General features: G+C 38.7%; 1 protein-coding gene across 11 annotated transcripts in view; it reads right to left on the bottom strand.

Annotated features, from left to right (window-relative positions):
* dennd1a (DENN/MADD domain containing 1A) overlaps positions 1 to 19,611 on the bottom strand; it is a 536,086-nt gene that overhangs the window by 59,218 nt on the left and 457,257 nt on the right. For 9 of the 11 annotated variants that reach the window (XM_069888617.1, XM_069888520.1, XM_069888538.1 and 6 more), the window contains one exon: positions 17,151 to 17,282. The exons of 1 other annotated variant lie outside the window; for it this stretch is intronic. In XM_069888617.1, coding sequence (XP_069744718.1) covers positions 17,151 to 17,282 — 132 coding nt within the window. Of the gene's footprint in view, positions 1 to 5,435; positions 5,645 to 17,150; positions 17,283 to 19,611 lie in introns of those variants that run through there. One more of the 11 variants, XM_069888596.1, reaches the window with a different exon arrangement.

Genomic DNA, 19,611 nt, shown 5'->3' with positions numbered 1-19,611 from the left:
CTCTCTGAAACAGTAGATTATAGACTCCAACTGTGGAAATTCATTAGTTTTAGGTTTAAATTGTTAGATATTTTAATTTAAAATTTCAACCTTTTCTTTCCTATCTCCCATTCTATTTTACTACAATTCTGGGGTTTTTTTTCTCCATTCTTCCCCTTGGCCTAGCTACCTAGAGGTGCCTGGGCCACACACCCTAATTTAGATTTTGCTCATTGCAAAACTGCAAGATGGTACCAATCTTGCAATTCTCCACACTGATTGGTTAAGGAGGCACATGATTCCTTGTGCTCATCATTTAGGTTTCAAAGGCCTGACAAGTCATCAGTCCCCACTTTCAGCAACTTCTTGTGCAAAGAAAAGCTTAAAAGCCTAAGTACATATGGCAGATATCTCATTGCTGCAGAACTTGGCCAGATCTTCAAGGTAGAAATCAGTTTCTTTCTGGCAGATTGCAGTTGAATCTTAACAACACATCATAGAGGCAAGAACAAACCTTCAGAAGACAGAAATTCTGCTGAGTATGCATCAGAGATTTAAGGATCACAGGACAGAGTCACCAAATGGACTATGTACTACAGGTAGTCCTCAACTTATGACCCACACGAGTTACATCCACCCACACATATGACCAAATGTTTACAAAAATATACTGTACTTATGCTGAGATTCTTCATTAAAGATTCATTTGTTGAAAACTCTTTTGAAAATTTGCTTTAATACCTTGATAAGATGTGACTCAGACTTACGACCAATCCAAGTTATTACCAATCCTTCGGTCCCAATTACAGTTGTAAGTTGAGGACTACCTGTATAAACAATCCCAACCTCAAATGTGTTGTCTAAACCTCAATGAACTAAAATAGAGGGAAAATAGTAGAAATACACTGTGGAGTGTCCTTAAAAAAATAATTAAAATGAATGTAGAACTTTCCTGGTTGTTAAAATTCTGGTTAATCCCAATGATGCTCAATGACACAGTGAGCAGAAGCAAGGCAATTAGATTGCATTGGCTCCCTCAACATTTACTCTGGTGTGTGCAGGAATTTAAACCTGGCAGCCTCTATAGAGTGGAGGAGTTACACATGCATCCTTGGTGAACACGTGCATGCAATGTCCATGATGCAGCTTGCATTCACTGCCTTATGTAAACCCCTGCATTCACCAACTGCTGCATGTCAATTCCCAACAGCATTGAAAAAGAATCTTGCAAGGGACAGTTCAAAGAGAATGTATTGCAACATATTCCTAATATTTAAGTTTTTATTCTGACCTTCTCACATTTTTCACTTTATATATGACAGCTTGCTTCCTTGTACAAATGCAACTCCTTGTTTAAGCTCACATGTCTGGAGGTAAATTTATTGAACAGAGAGAAAGCCAACTCCCTCTGCCAGATATTTCATTTATTCTGCTTCAGTACTACCCATTGTGGCTTGCCTCAAACTGATGTCAACCATAGATCAGCTGGCAGCATTTACGGCCACATTTTGAGAGCCAGCACAAAATCCTAGGTTGCCACCCTGCAGGAGTTCTGCAGTGTGCCAAGGGCCATTACTTGGAATATTTGATGAACCAAGTTTTCACCCACATCCTCCAATAGATGTAGAAAATTTTCTGGCATATATTGGGAAGGGGCCAGAGAGAGATCCTTGTATGTACCCTAGCCAAAATCCACCCCTCATTCAATTTTATTAAAACAGATGGCCTGGTAATGATCACAATACTGCTTGTGGGAGCTTGCTGCCCACAGATCACGCATGACAACTGTGACTTCATTTCAGAAATACCTCATCGGCTCTGAACTGTCTTGGGATGTTCAGAAAGGGATATGACAGGCAATATAAACATTCAGATTTTCACTTCCCATTCCTTCGTCTCAACCACCAATAAACAATGCTGTTTGGATTTGTCCTCCTTCAGTTAGTTGGGAAGAAAGCATTAAACGTGGTCCTGGCTGGACAACCTGTGAGCCATTTAAAACCCTCATTATCAGTGTCTAGGATAACTAAAAGCACCTGCAGTCACCCTCTTGTATTGGTTAGTCAAATACTTGCTGTCAGCATGAACAAATCACCGTTACTTCACTTTTTTTCAAAAAAAAATTAATTAGTATTTGACAAATGCCTTTTCATGCAAAAAAGAATATACATCAGCAATAACAGATAAATAGGTCAACATTGTTTTCTCTTCAGACTTAATCTAAGGATGTCAAAAACTCGGGGAACATGCAACCAACCAATTTGCACTGACTACACGCTAGTCCTGTAACATCTGCTTGACAGGAATGACATTTTCTACTGCTTAGGACAGAAATCCTGTGACATTTTTATTCATAGCAGCGCATGCCCTTGTAATGATCAGCTCTGGCCGATCTGCTTACTGCAGCAGCCCTGGAGCCCTCCAAGAACAAATAAACACTGGAGATGCCAGCAGCCCAACCTCCTTATTAAACATCACCAGGCTCCTAACGAAGAGTAACTGCTGGAAATTCAGGGAGTAAAACCCTCAAGGGCACCTCTGGCACATGACTGTTTGCATAATTTTAAACTTCTCAAACACCGAGAACTAGGCAGCTGATGGCCTAACATTTGCAATCCAAGGTAAGATTGGGAAGTTTCGTGGTTGCTGATTTAACATCTACGTCACTAAGACGACAGCATTTTGTGAATCAATCATGGAGGTTTAATAATCACTCGTAATTGACTGTTACAGCCACTGAACAATAACACTCACTCTGCCACATTAAAACCAGTATCTCAAACCTGCTTTAAGTTACACATGAGCATTCTGGACTGCATTTCAAATGTATGGTCATGATGCCAGAAAAGGCACAACAGAAATTCAATTCTTTCCTTCATTCTGGCTCCTGACAAGTATGTGTAATGAAACAGGTCATAGCTGCTGAAGGTATTGGGCTGTAATTTTCCAGAGGTCATTTCACTGGAACATAGAAGTGAATCTGATTTGTTGCAATGGGAGAGAGTTCTTGCATAGGAAACACTCTCCCCCAACCCCCAGACTTAATTAAGAATACTCCCATTCCTAGATTGCATTGATCAAAATAATTCCAATGGGAAAACTTGAGAGGGGTTGAGAAGGAAGGAATGGACTACAAAATGTAGTTCTTGAGATGAGGTCAGAACATTTACGAGACATGAAGGAGCTCTTTATCACTTTCTCTCTGGGAGACAGAAAACCACTGAAAGTTGCTCATTTAGCTAGTCACCTAATGATTCAGTTTACCCTTGTGCAACCGGTTGCTCGATTTTCTCATGAGCAGACCCCAATCGATGCGAATATGCAACATTATCTCCTCGTTCTTGACCATCAACGCAGGGGCACTTCAAGGCTGCATACACAATTGGATTGCCAAGTTCAGCTCCAATGCAATCTATAAATTTGCTGATGGTACCACCATTGTCAATCAAATAATGGGTAACACGTCAGAATATAGGATCTATAATCTGGCTGTGTGGTGCCTGAACAAAATATTGCTCTCCATGTCAGCAAGACCAAGGAGTTTATTATGCACTTTAGCAAGGGGAGGCCGAGGGACTATGCACCTGTCTTCATTGATGGGATGGTGGTGGATCGTTAGTTCCTGGAGTCAGTACATCGAGGCAACCACGAAGAAGGCACACCAGCACCTCTACTTTCTAATAAGTCTGAGGAGGCCTGGCATGTTGTTGAATATGCTTTCAAAACTTCAGCAGGTGGCCTGTGGAAAGTATACTGAGTGGTTGCATCATGGCATGGCTTGGAAACTCTGTTTGATGAGAGCATGTTGAAGGTGTGATGGGTCCTTCAATATGTTGGCTGTCTTTCCTAAAGCAGCGGAAGATGTAGATAAAGCCTATGGTGGGATACATCTCTGTGTCTCATTATCCTGCATTAAGGTACGTCTTGAAATGTACTTCCTGTAGTTCCAGTGTCCCCTTGAGTCAGAAGGCATGGGACAAAATGCAAGACTGATGATCCAGTGCAGAACTATATAAAAATTGCTCTTTTGGAGGTACCATCTTTCCAAAGAAATATTAAATCCACCTGCCTCTAGTAAAAAAAAAAATCATGTCAATATTTTAAAGACAGCAGTTGGCCTTGGAGTCATGACCATTGCATAGCCCGCAACATGAAACCAGATTATTGTTCTTGCCTTGTTTCCCATAACTATTTCCCCAGCCTCATTCTCCACGGGGCTTCACTTTAAGTCTCATTTTACCAATTTTTATATTTCTCATTAATTTCCCCTCATTATTCATTTTCTTCTTAATTTTTAACCCTTCTTTGACAGTAGAATTTATTCCAACTTTTGGACCTACCACTAACAATGCATTTTACATTATATGTTTTCTTCTTCAACGTATAACTCTCCTCAAATTTTTTACTTACCACGATTACTTCATCAACACTCCATAGTTTTGTTGGAGTCATGGATTAACTCCTCAAGCATCTGCCAGCAGGTGTGCGTTTTCTTACTTGCTGATATATTTGGCCAGAACACTTTGGTTAACTTTATCTCTATTCCTTTATAAATTCCCCCATTTTTCTTGAGCTGTATCACTATTTTGCAGGGGATCTTTTACTCCTAGATTATTTATTTATCCTCTCATATTACCGCTTACCAGATCCAATAATGCTTGTTGGCTGCATGGCATTATCTTTTTGGAAACCCTCCCGCATACCTTCTATGAATTCACTCTGTGACTACTATTCTCGATCGGATTAACCCTACCCACATGACATTTATAGTTATCCAAGATTGATGTACTATTTTTATACACCTCATTATTTATTGATTTATACTTGCTCCTACAATGTGACTACTGCTTGGAGGTCTATTCACATCTCTGTTTCACTTCCCTTGCTATGTATTCCTTCCACCCAAATGCATTTTGCATTTATTATAATTTAGATACAGCACAGTAACAGGCCCTGCCAGCCCATGAACCTGCACTGCCCAAATACACCCATGTGACCAATGAACCGACCAACCCTGTATGTCTTTGGAATGTGAGAAGAAATCGAACACATGGAGGAAGCTCATGCAGACATGGGGAGACAGACAATGCTGGATTAGAAACCGGGTCGCTGGTGCTATAATATCAAGGTGCTAACCACTTCATGACAATAATGTTGTCTGAATTTATTTCATCCATATTTGACAGAACCACCCCACTTTCCCACCTGTCCTTCCTAAAAGTCAAATTTCCCAGAATTTTAATAATCACACTTCCCATTTTCCCTTTGTAACTTTGCAAAAGATATTTTTGGGATAAGAGATTCTGATTCTGCCACTCTTTATGGTACAGAATTTCAGATTTCCTCCACTCCTCAGGCAATTGTTTTCCTCTCAACTCTTCTACCAATTATTTCAAATCGATGCCCTTGTTATTGTCATAGATGCCAAGGGTAAGAGTCCATTGCTATACAAAGTGTACATGATTGTGTACGTCTTTTATTTAGCGCTCCATGCTCCAAAGAAAAAAATTACATTTTTGTCAATGGTTTATGCTCCTCGGAGCTAAAATTTTCTAGTGTTGCTAACTTCCTTGCAAATCTTCTCTGCAATCTCTCTTCTGCTAGGTGTCCAGAACCTCACACAGCACTGCTCCAGCAGACTCAGCTCTTAATTCTCTGTGTTCACCTATAAAGGGAAATATTCTGCATTAACCATTTGGGTTGCTACCTTCAGGGATTTGTGTGTATAAAGTCCTCATTCATCCGTTACCTAAATTAGCTAAAATGTATTGTATTGCTTGCCCTTCCTACTCTGTAATCTTATACCTTTCCAGACAGAAATCAACATAATGAATAAGTTGTATTTGCATAACTATTTGAATTAACCTCCTTTCAAACTACACTAACACAATCATTTAAACCTGAGCTTTAGAAAATTCAAAGATGAATTAATTCAACAAATTTGTGCCAAGTTTTCTCCATGCTAAAAATAATAGCTGGTAAACATTTTGATGGAAAGCCCAACAACCAAGACATTCTCTGTCAAAGATCACGTAACAATGAGATGCAGATTGGGACTGAGCCAGAAGCAATTTGAATTCACGAGTAGTCTGTCGTATTACTTGCAGTACTGAGTATTTACTGCTGGGATGCTTTCTAACGATGACAATATACTGTGTGTGTTCAGAGGTCAGCAATGGCAACTCCTTTGAGAACTCGAGTCTCATTTCTGTATCAATTTATTTATTTAAAATACAAGATTATAATGACTGAGTGTATTACTTAGTGGATATTGTGGATTATTAACATATTATAGGTGATAAAAATGTGTGAAAATGATGGAGTGGTAATAGCAGCATATTTCGTTATTCTAATATTAACTGGGATTAAATTAGTGTAAATGACATAGAAAGCATAGAATTTTAAAAATGTATTTAGGAGAGACTTTCTTCTGGTAGGTGGAAGGCACTGGGCACACTGCAATTCAGGGAGTTAAGCAGGAGAAGTGGAAGGGATAGCAGAAGTTTGGTGCAGTTGAGGAAAAGAAGAAGGAGAGATCAAGAGCAAGGGTTCTTCCTGAGGAAAGGTCCATTTTACCAAAGATAAAAGTAATTTAAAAAAGCAGAATGTAGGCAGTTATTTGTGGGTTAATTTGCGTCAATGTGGTGAGTGACATTCAAGAAGAAAATAGTGAGGGTCTAGGGCAAATGTTTCCACAAAGAAGGAAGGTGAAATGATCACGTCCAGTTTCTGAATGACAAGGGGGAATCAAGCTGGCTCATGATAGAACCCAAGAGCTTAATGCTACAGAATTCCAAGAAGAAAGGGAAAAAAGTTAAAGAAGTAAAGAAAGGGCAACTAAGGACAGAGTTGGGTCCGTTAGAGACTGAATCAGCAATGTGTGAAGAAGATTGGTGTGGGGTTTTTCATGCCCTGTTTTCTTGGGGATTGGTGGGAGCAATGTATACACAGCATTTTGGACAAAGTATAAAAAATGAATGGTATTGCTACATTGACATATATGTTTTAGTCTTGTCCATCCTTAGAAATCTATTGGAAAGAAATTTTTAATATCCTTTCAACTGTATTTCAAGTGGAGCTACAACCCAATCCAATAACTGCAATGGGTTGTGGCCTTCTCTACATTGTTGGCTAGAAGAGCCTTCTTATTCAAATGGAAAGACTTAAAGGTTCTCTTAAATTATGTGCTGGTTAAGTTTAAAAAAAAATTGGATATCATGTATTTGATTCATCGGTGACATTTGAAAATACATGCAACCTTTTATGTCTTATTTTCATTTGATGTAAATGTCTTTAATGTGATTAGATGTACTCTCTCTTCCAGAGGAGATAAAGTGTTACCTTTGTTTTTTGATTCACGGTATGAATCAAAAGCCACAAAATATATGTTACTCTCAGGATAAACTGCTCAGTTGTTTTTTTAGGAGTGAGTGAGTGTGAGTGTGTATTCTGTATATGATATTTTTGATGTATTTTCTGCCTTCACCCAGTGCAGTGGAGGGGGACAAAGTTTATACTGCCTGATGCTTTATCTTTATATATATACACACATTTGTGATATTGTATTTTCAGTTTTGTTCCCTTTTCTTCATTGTACTGTATTTATTATAAAATCCAATAATGAAAAAGTAAAAAGAAATATGAATGGTATTGAACATGTATAACATGAACAGAGAGATTGAAATCAAAGGAGTTCAGCATCTTCAAATCAGCATTATGTTGGAAACAACCAATACTGTACCATTATTTAACAGGAAATAGGGAATGATTTTGCAATCAGTATCTAGTCAACTCACTTCAGTGGTGGAAAACTACAGGTTGAAACTAGTCTGGCATTCTGTAGTCCGACATGTTTTGAACCTGAAGTACTGATCCATACTAATTAACTGATTCCAACTAGGATCTAAAATTAACTAAGATTTGTATAAATCTTCAGTTAATTAACCCACCACTGCAAATTTGGTGATCCCAGCTGGTTTGTTTCTGTATCATGGAAACTTTGGGTTACGGATAGTTCTCTGAGCCCTTATGTAACCAGGGAGTGTTTCTTCTTGAAAAAGAACAGTTCTCCTGCTCAGAGGAAGATGATTGAGTCCAATATTATCCATGGTCTGGCACCAGTTTAGTCCAAATTCAACCTATAGTTGAATCTAAAATTTCAACCTATACTAATAAAAAAAATCTGAGATGACTTTATAATTGCCATTTTCAAAGACTTTGGATTTCTTAAAGGCAAACTGTGCCTGACCAATGGCTGATATATCAAGAAGATAATTGAGAGAGCGCTGAACATAATGTATGCAGGAAGATCAGTGACATAAAAAGCCATGGGATGAATGGGAAAGTGGTAAGTTGGACTGAAAATACATTTAGTGGCAGGGATCAAGGACTTACATGTACTTTGGTGATTACAGGCTGTTACAACAGGGTTCCACAAAGTTTAGTGTAATGTGGTTAATTTTTCTAATATTTCTTTAGACATGAATGTAGAGGGAAAAAAACATGGCAGTGATGCCACTGGTGCCAATTTGGAGCAAGCGGGGAGTAGAGTCACAGCGCTCCTCCGTGGGCTTCCATCACCCAGTCCCTATTGCTGATGGCTCTATATAGGCCTTAAACAGCCTGCAAAGGAGCCAACAGTATTTTATTTAAAATCCTGGGAATGAGGGGTCTGGGCCCAAGATGGTGGCCTCTATGATTGCTGGCACCTTAAGGGTTGCAGGCTCCAGGGAAGCAATGGACTGGCACAGGGAGAAGCAGAGGAAATGACCCTAAGAATGTTGACCACAGTGGCAGACCAGCAAGGGGATGTGCGGCTGAAGGGCAGACACAGACGGCGAGGTGTTGAGGAACCCACATATGCTGTAGACTGCTAGTGACCTGAGATTAAAAGGCTGCTGGAGACTGAGACTGGATTCGAGCGGCTGCTCAGAGCAAAAAGGGCTCCCGAAGGAACCTGGGCACTGAAGGCTTCCTCGTCATGTTGGAGATTTGGATCTGAGCACAGATTGCCGAGAGAGTGAACTGGAGTCTTGTGAGGCTGCAGGAGAGCTTCAGGCAAATCCACGGTCACTCGGCATTTTCTCTGACTGTAAGGAGTGCTAGGCAATGCTCATGGTGATTCTTTGCCTTATGGCAGATGTTCATGGTGACTCTGCCTTATGATAGACTAAAGGCAATTTTGTGCAATATTACATTTCTGTTTTATTACATGACAATAAATAGTATCTGATCTGATCTGTTTAGAAGGCATGCAGTTAAAACTAAACTGGTTTTGCTGTGGGAAGTTAATGAGAAGACTGTAGGTAATTGGACAAGATAACTATTGAGACCAAGTAGTAGTAGTAAAGAGTAGTAAAGCAGAGAGCTCCTCAGTTCACAACGTCAGTTGAATTTCCTGAAGTGCACCATTGACAGAAGAATGTGTTGTTTCCAGAGAGGAGCAATGGGATCACAGAAGAGAAGCTCAGTGGTGCAGAAGTTGGTTCAAGTTTATTGACATGAGTTTCAAAAATACAGCAATGGAGGTTGATTTTGTGAGCATACCATTAGACATCTCATGGTACAAGGAAGACATAGCTAAAATAGAATTACAAAGTTACAGAGAGAGATCAGTTGGTACGTAGCAAAGGCAACATAATTTTACTATTTCGGCATTCATTCAGGAGCCTGATAACAGTGGGAAAGAAAATCCTTGTATCTAATGGTGTATAATCTCACACTTGTGTATCTTCTTCCTAATGAGGTGGGGTGGGGGGGGGGGGGGGAGGTGAAGAGAAGATGGCAGGGTGGGATGAGTTTCTTAATATGTTTGCTTCTTTTTCAAAGCAGTGGGAGTTGTAAATGGAGCCGATGGAGGGGGGCAAGGGTGTGTGATAGACTACACACATTTACAACTTTATGCAGTTTCTTGTGGTCTTGGACAGAGCAGTTTCTGCACCCTGACAGAATATTTTCAATGGTGCACCTGTAGAAGCTGTAAAGGGATGCTGAAGACATGCTGATTACCTCAGGCTTTTCAGGAAGGAGAAGTACTGGTGCATTTTTTTGGCCATTGTCTCAACATTCAACCTCTGGTGTCTGTGTGCACTTGGTGCGCTTTTAACATAACAGAATGGGTTCCTCCTGGTTCCTTGCTTTCATTCCATGTCCAGAAGCTATGCTGGCTGGTTAACTGGCTTCTGTGAATTGCCCCTTAGATTGGGCAAGTGGCAAAAGAATTAAAAAACAGGAGCTGACTGTCTTGAGAAAGAGAACAAGCTGCAGGGCTATAGGGGAATAAAGTGAGGGGAATGGCTCTGCAAGAAGCTGGGATGGATTCAATGGGCTGAAGAGCCTCCATTTGCATTGTAATAAGTATGTTGATATGTCAGGAGAGTGGCTGATACAGCTGGAGAATTAAATTTGGTCAAAATAACATCCTTCCATATTTTCTTCGCAAAAAGAATGTTTCCTCAGTATTCTCTCATAGAAGCAAAGCTTATATAATTAACATTGAGGCCGGTCAATTTTTGCCTCTCGATGCAAGGGAACAGAACAGCACTTAAGGAAGATTATATTCAGTTGGTGCTAGACTTTGTCACTATAGAATGAATATCCCCCATGAACTATATAATTTTTTTGAAATATTGGATGTGAAAATCACCCATGGTCTTAATGACATCCAGTAATATTACCTCAAGATTTTAAATTTCCAGGTAAAATTCAGTTGGGGATTGACCAGCAGGCAAAGAATTAAATACTAAAGATAATTGGAATCATTTTATGCTTGGGTAAGGAATTCTGCAGAGTTACTGAAGTCATCTGAAAAAATTCTGAATTTCAGATAATGTAATTATTATGGCCAAGTAGCAGTTTGTGAATATTTATTAGACACAATTATGACTCTAAAATTGAATAGGAATATCCTGATTTTTTTCAAGATACCTGGATTATGCAAATTTTTGAAAATCTGCATGGACTTTGTACAGTGTCAAATGCCAAGAGAGCAGGGCTCTGGTTTCCTGATCTGCTGGCACCCATTTTCTTCCTTGAAACTTGCCTTTTTTTTGAAGAGCAAAGTCTAATTTTCAAAGGATATTGATATTCAGATCACAATATGTGACAGATCTGCAGAATGGAGAGCATTTTGAACAGTTTTTGGTTGTCTGTGTAAATGCTTTTCTTCTTCATGTGCTCTATCCAAGCAAACAAGTCCGCTGGCATTTGGGTTATAAATGTGCCCGCTGATTGAATACGAAAATGGCAAAAGCAATAGCAAAAAAAAAATCAGCTTTCTGTTCCTTCCCTGTTTAGACAAACTGTCAGGCAATGTAGAAGAGTACAGTATAGAGGACAGCTTTCAGCAGGCTCGCTAGAGCAGGCTGATTAAGAATGTTCAACCAACAGCAAACTGCAGGCCATTACAGCAAAAATAAATAGACTATATGCAAATGTGTTTGTCACTTTGACAGCATGTCTCAATTAAGGCATCTCACCGCTGTTGGTTAGATCTACTTCTGCAGTTGTATCAGCGAACCTACTGTATTAGAAAAACACAGGGCTTGACCCTAATCCGCATGCATGCATTTTAAAAATTCTATCTTGCCTGTGCAATCCACGATAACATTGGCAGATGTGTTAAGCAGTTGACAAATGATGAAAAACAGCTTGTCTCATCATCTGCATAGAAAAGCTTTAAAATATTATAACTACTGTCTTCAGCTTCTAATAAACTAAGCAATTGTGCATTGAGAAAATATTTTGTGGTCAGATTTTTCTGCTTGTATATCCATTGCTACTTATAGAATCTGATTTGCATTTTATAAAGTTACACCTTTCAATAGCACTAACACATGTATTGGCTTCAAGAAACTTGATGGTATAAAGCCATATCATTTTTAATACAAATTTGATTTCTACTCCTGCACTTTCACATGAATACCACATTTTATATTTCATAGCAGCCAGCAAATTAAATGTTGAATAAAAATGTGAGTAAGTACCAACCAGTAAAAAGCTTTGGATAGTACACAAAATGAAGCTTTTCACTCGGTGCAGATGACAATAATTAATTCAATTCAAACAATGCAAACTCATCATGATAAGAAAGAAAATTAGTGAGCTTCAATTTTTGCCCTCCTACTCCAACTAAAGGCCCTTCATCTATCCGACTGTGTGAAGAATCCAGAGGCTCGCAGTTTTAAGTATCTAGGTCTCATTTTCTGTCCTGCCTTGCACAGAATAAATGAATGCAAAGGTAAATGCAGCTCACTACTAGACTAGTACACAATTAACAAACTACAGTGAAAAATACTTCAATGCAAACAAACCCATAGTACATATCGGCGAGGCCAGTCAGAGGCAGATTAAGTGCAATTTCTTGCCATTGTCACTAATCAAGATATACGACTAGTAAATAACGAATCAATTGAATTGCATAATTCTAATTTTAAAAGAGGCTTGCATTATTTTCTTAATTGTAGTTTTTTTTAACCACTGTATATTGAATATTTTCTAAGACGCTAATATACTTTGTCCTGCATTGCACATTTATTAATGATAATCAATTAATGAGAAATCTTCATGCACACGTAGAAAATTTAGTTTAAGGAACCAAATGAATTGCAATGTACATCAAGCTTGGAAAAATAATGCATTTTTCATTCTAACAACAAAATAATTATTGAATATAATAGTTTAAAGTAATTACAAAATCCTTTTGTACCCCAGGTACCAGCAGCTTCACCCCTTGATCCTAACTTGTGTGGATACATCAGCTTCTGTTCTCACCTCTTATTTTTGGTGACTTTTGTAAGCTCTTTATAATCGTAGCTTTGATTATGCTAATCAGCAAGCCCTTGATATCTTTACACAGAAAATTAATTATTTTCAGAATTTAGCTTCATCGATCAGCACCTTCTTTTGGCAAATATTACATCAACAAGCTCCAAAGTTTCAAATGTCATGATTTAAATCATTTGCATTGAATGGGAGAGAAATTCAAAAGTATAATTTCCCATTCTTAATAGCTGAATTCTGTAAATAATGTTCAAAGCAGTGGGAAACTGCAATAGAAATGTTGTTAATTTGAGTGGAGGACAGACGATGGGCAAAACTAAATGAATGCAAAACTAATGAGTCTTTCAGAATTTGATGATTCTAAATTTCCATTAAGATCAATTTTTACACAAGTACTGTAAGGAAAGACTCCAGCATTTCAATGGCTCACAAGCAGGAAGGATAATGTACATGCCACTTGAAACAGCTACCAAGCACTTCTTTAACTGTAGATTGTGGGGAATGTATCTGCATAAATAATAGGTTCCAATAAACAGCTTGCGCAACAACCTGAGTAGCCAAGGCATAGCACTAGCTTTTCACTCCGTTCATCTGATTCCCTTCAAGACAAGGTCCAATAATGAGTAAATCAGCTTTTCTTCAGATTATTATGATATAAAGCAAATGAATTAGGTCATTTGTTAGTAGACACTTGAATCTAGACAGCACATGAATGTAGCAATAACTGCAGTTTTTCTGTATACATCAGAAAGGGAATTATACAGAAAGTGAACAAAACTGAAATGCTACCAAGATATGAGAAATACAACAATTATCATCAAATTGATCTCACCAATCTATGATACTTGTAATACACAAGCTAGATGGGGCACAAGGAATTCTACATTATTTCACTTTGCAGGATTCACATTTTCTTTCTTTTAATCCATTTTCATTTCTCTTCATTAGGCCAAATGTATAATGCTTGTAAATTGATTAAACTGATATGAGAGTTTCTTGTGATTTGACCCCATCGTATGTCTCCTGTACACAAAGATCCATGAAAGAGGGAAGGGGAAGGAGGGTAAGAAAAAGCTGTGGAGATAGAACTGTATATGTTAGAAATATTAAACCTACTTTCACATTCAATAGCTTGGGGGATTTTTCCATGTGGTTTATTTTATCATTATATGATCGCATGAATAGTTTAGACAAAATAGTCCAGATTTTTTTGATTATACATTGAATAGTCCTTGTTAAACAAATCTATTGTAAAAGTAAATTATATTTTTTATTTCTCACAATAATGAATAATGGCTGAATTCTGAATCTAACGCTCAAAGCAGGTAAAACATGCAATAGGAAATATGTTGATTCTAGTGGAGGACAGACATTGGGAAAAACTGAATGAATGCAGAACCAGTAGTGTGTTAAATGTTTAATTGACTGCAGCCTAAATTTATGATAGATGCCAAAATTAAATCATCATCACATTGCAAATGGAAGTTTCCTCCACTGCAGTCCAACAACCAGTATTCACGGTTAACCCTGTAGCATCTCTCACCTCGCAGCTTGACTGGGAACTAACAATAAGCAATAGTTTAAAAGCACAAAACAGCAGACATTGGACATGTGGAATAAAAGCAGAAAATACATAGACTGTCGATAATGAGAAAAGATGTTAACGGCTTGGTATAAATGATGGTTATTGATGCTGCTTCCTATAGCTTGCCCCAGATAAATTAAACTATCTACTTCAGGCCATAAAGCTCCACTCTTTTTCAACACAACCCCAACAATTAAAACTCCTTCTGGTTAATAGGTCACACTGATCTTCACATTCCTGTTGCAAGAGCTATTTTTACATGGAGTGAATGAAGTCCCTGTTGAACCTGCAGCACTCTAGTTTTCAAACCCGACACATTTTGCCTAAAGCCCTAGGAGAACTTTGTCAGCCGCTGCCTGGTTCTTCAGGATTCACGTAGAAAATGATGCATTATTTTTAAACAAGTAAAAAAGAAAATGCCTGCTAGAATACAAATACAGACATCTTTTAACATACTGTTGTGTAATTCTCAGATTGCGAAGGAGTCAGTGGCTGCAATAACTAGACTTGCCAAATCACATTTTCAGCATGTGGGTGCCAGACAATTACAATATTAAAGAGGAGAACATTGTTTCCTTCCTTTTAAAATAATAGCATCACCGTTGCTTGGTTTTCCACCATCAATAAATAAAATTAAGTGTTTCACTCTAACTGCAGATCAAAGGGCATGTTGTGGAGTTGGCCTCCTCTCTCTTGGTCAAAGGCTGGGTATTCTGTGGCAGGTGTCACATTCTGACTTCACATCACCTACACCTCATGAGGCAGGAGCGACATGGAATGGTTTCAAGTTCAAGTTCGAAATTATTGTTAGAGTACATACATGACATCACATACAAATCTGAGATTCTTTCTCCTGCGGGCCAGGCTGATTTCCTATATATTGGCATTGTAAACTATACTCAAGAAAAAATACATATACAAAAGAGGGAAATGTAAATAAGAAGGAAATGTATACCAACTGACTGCAAATGCCGATTTAAAAAAATTCAGTCATAAATAATGTGCAAAGCAAGAGGTTCTTAAATAAGATCCTGTTTGAGTGTTGTTTAAGAGTCTGACAGTGGAGGGGTAGCAACTGTTCCTGAACCTGATTGTACAAGACTTGTGGCACCTCTACCTCTTTCCTGATGGCAGTAGCAAGAACCAGGCATGTCCTGGGTGGTATGAATCTCTGACAGCAGTGTTCCACATAGATTTTCTCGATGATGGGGTAAGTTTTGCTGTGTCTGATACCTTTTGCATGGCTTTCCACTCAGAAGAATTGTTGCCCCATTACAGACTGTGATGCAGTTGGTCAGCACACTTTCCACCATAAATCTGTAGAAGTTTGCCAAGGTTTTCAATGTCATACCGAATCTCCATAAACTCCTGAGGAAGTAGAGGCACAGACATGCTTTCTTCATGATGACATTAGTACGTTGGGTCTAGCAAATGTTCTCAGCCGTAGTGACTTCCTGGAATTTACATTTGCTCTCCCTCTTCTTCACAATGATCACTGGTACACCTCTGGTTTTCCCTTCTTGAAGTCTACAATCAGCTACTTGGTTTTGGTGACATTAATTGCGAGGTTGTTGTTGGTAGTTGCTTGCTGAATGCAGCAGCGACACACAAGCTCAACACCATCGACACTTCATTCATCAGTGTAATATCTTCCTCCAGAGAACTGAGCTACAAATAGTGCAGCACAACTATGGGACTCATAGCCTGAGTTATGTACCACTAATTGAGAGAGTTCAAATCCTCCCATGAAAGCTGAGGAAATTAAATTCAACTCATTAAAATAAATAAGGATTAAAACTAGACGGTATTTACTGGATTGTTGTTAAAATACATAGCACAGTTAGGATACCACCACCACACCTGGGTTCGAATCCGCCAATGTCAGTAAGGACATTCTCCCTGTGACCATGTGACTTTCCTGTGGGTCCTCAGATTTCCTCCCACATCCCAAAGACATGCTAGCTGGTAGTTAACTTGACAGCTGTAAGTTTCCTTTAGAATGGATGAGAGGTTGGAAAATCTGGGGCAGTTGATAGATTTGTAAGAGAGAAGGGAAATAAGTAGGGAAATGGGATCAGTGGGATTGCTCAAAAAGTCAGAGTGGATTTGATGGACCAGAAGTTCTCTTTCAAACATTGTAAATTAAAGAACATGAAAATATCCTTTCAAATTCTAGAACGTGGTACCTAACAAGATAGTGGAAGCATTTTTATTACACTTGAACACTTACATTTTCTCACATCCAATTAAAGATAAATGCTGTCTTTGCTAGTGGGGCAAAAATGCCTCCAGATTCAATCTGAGTTATTTCTACTGTAACTGTTAACTTCAGATATAACACCAGTGAAAATGGCTCAGTGTTAACAAGGCCCTCTCCACAGTCACATGAGTTACGAACTGGGATTTTAAATTGGCCATTCCAAAGAGCAATCCATAAAACAGATTTGTGAAGCAGACTGCAGGTTGTATGTCTAACCATCCCCAAAATTATCAGCTTGGATTTTTAAATAGCAACATCAGATGATGTCCTGAACTGGACTCTCTCAGAAGGAGGTGTTGGAGACGAGAATAAATCTGACAAGGGGGAAGAAAGTCTGGGTCACAAAGTAATCTCAAAGGAAAAGCAAAGAGGTCTTGACAATGAAGAATACTTGTGAGGCATTATTAGAAAGGAATTACTTCACTTAGTCTTCAGGAACAAAAACCAAACAGAAGCCCTCAATAAAAAGGAAGCCCACCTTTATAGATACACAGGTCACTATAGTTAGATGCATGGAGGTGCAGAATCAAAGGCGTCACTGCATACCTGCCCAAAGTGCATTGTTATTGGCCGCCGGTCATCTCGCTGCCTTCCTTCTTTCTTCTCTGACTGAGGGGATGCAATACCTTTCTGCTGGACATTGTCTCCTGCCACTGTATAGCCATTTTCTGCCATCTCCTGCATAGTTGGAAAAATTGATTTGCATAGTAAAGACCTTTCAAGATTAGGGGCTCAGGGAAAAGATGGAGCACTCCAGGAAATGAGTGTATCCATGTTAGAAACACAAGCTGAAAGTATCCAAACAACTTAACTCCATTGAGCCACTGGAGTGAAACATTAGTCAAGGAGCTACTTCTTTCATTGCAGTCTAGTGATAGTGAGGTAGTCACCGTGCAGAGCAGGCATTTAGTCACTTTTGTCTGAGTAAAATAATTTTCAGACATCATGATTGTACATACGAGCTGGCAATACAGGGCACCTCGCTGTTATTAGGAACTAGTGTGGCCATCTGTTGAAAATGAATATGAATGCCACGGTAGCTGTCAGGATCAGGAGAGGATGAGGATAAAGGCTTTTTATCACAGATTTTGGTTCGTCAGCTCTTAAATAGATAAATTAAGTTTGCCATCAAAATTTCTCATTTTTAAAACAAGTCAATGGGTTAGTGGTGATTATGCATCTGGTTGGGGAAAAATCTAATCTCAGCATCCAAAAGTTCCATCTCATTCAAAGGTTTAGAACTTTTCCAATAATATTGTTACTTTTTCTAAAAAACATATTTTATTGAAATAATGAGAATTGGGGCCATTTTTGACAGAATTTCTGATGGATGGATGGATGGATGGATGGATGGATGAAAGGTGACACTGGAGTTCCTATGAAATAAAATTTCTGCGCACTGGAATCACACTTCCCACAGATATTCTATATATAATACTGGCAGAAAGGTTTAGCTTGGGGTTTTTTAAAGCACTATTTTGAGGTCAAAGTAAAGAACTGGAATAACAAGCTCAAAATTTTCATTTCTCCAAACAGGATATATTGTAACCAGTTCTGAGGTGGATGATCATCTCCCATGGTCTTTGGTAAATAAGCAGAATAGTACTGATGGCCTTTATCAAATTTAAAATATGTGACTCTATCAGCAGATAAGGGATTATGGCGTGTCCTTAAATCTGGTTCCCTGCAGAAATTCAACCCCATCTTAGATTTGCAATATTATGCTATTTAGCATTGATCTCAAATAACGGTTGACAATAAACCCAAGTTTTGCTTCATGGCCCCAGAATGTTTTGCCATTCTTCTCAATTCAATGCCTCAACTTGAATGAGATTCCAGTTGGAAGGAAGCTAATCTGCAGGACTACCGCCATGAGAAATTGTTCGACCTATGGGACAACGCTACTTCAGTACATGTAACAGACCAAGCTCCAAGTTGTTAATTCATTCATAAGAGTGTTTGAGAGGTTGAAGCTTGCACTTTAAGTTCCAAAAGACAAAGGCCCTGTTGCCATTACACAGTATAGCTCTCTGAAAATGAAGGTTGAAGACAAGGGGTGGGTAAACATGATTTAACTCCTTATATTTTCAAATTCACTTCCCAGCAAAAGTGGAGATGAACATAGAGCCCATCACTTTTAGTGCACCAAGGCCTTGGCTGAACACATAAAATAATATGTGAAATGAGGATCTCAAACTGATCTACTGGGCATTTGTGATCCCTGCCTTCCTAGATGATCCCCAGCAGGTATCAACATTGTCTCTGCAGAATCCTCCACATTTGCTCCCAGGCCAAAATGCCCAGCAAGGAGGCTCTAATTACTGTTCTTTGGCTCCACTGGGCAGGATGCATTGTTCACTTGCTGACTCCATAATCTTGAGCTTGGTCACAGGACAACATTACCAGAACATCAGAGGAAAAGATTCATGTAATTTCTTTAAGCCTCCTTGAAAAGATGCAACATCACTGACCTCAAGTCCACGGCCATTGAAAGTGGCAAAGCAGAACCCACAAGCATTGGTCTGTGTGTGAAAACATCTGTTCACCACCTCTAACACCTCCTTCTCCATCTGAGAGAGTCCAGTTCCCATAGTGGCCTCATCACCCACAGTCATCCACATGAGAGGAGTTGAGACCATTACATTTATTTTATGTAAGACATATGTGAATTTTGTGAATACCACTAAATAATACATTTAGGCAAGCTGCAGACCAAGTGATGCAGATGATGGATTAAATGATGATTTATGAACAGAACTATGGTCAATGGAATGTCACAAAGTGAATCAAGCAAGCTTTCCCCTCATTTTGCAATATCTAAATGAACATGAGGAACAGAACCTGAAGATAACTATCTTGCACCTCAGCTCCATTTTTCTGTACCAATTCAGTATCTCTTTTAATCTACGAAATCCATCAATCTCTGGAATTGTCTCTCAGTGACTGCATATTTGCAGGTGTCTTGAACAGTGAACATTGAAAAATTCACAACCTTCTGAGTGAAGGT

Source organism: Narcine bancroftii, chromosome 1, assembly GCF_036971445.1.
Source record: "Narcine bancroftii isolate sNarBan1 chromosome 1, sNarBan1.hap1, whole genome shotgun sequence".
Classification (NCBI taxonomy): domain Eukaryota; kingdom Metazoa; phylum Chordata; class Chondrichthyes; order Torpediniformes; family Narcinidae; genus Narcine; species Narcine bancroftii.
This window is presented reverse-complemented; position numbering and strand designations above follow the sequence as displayed.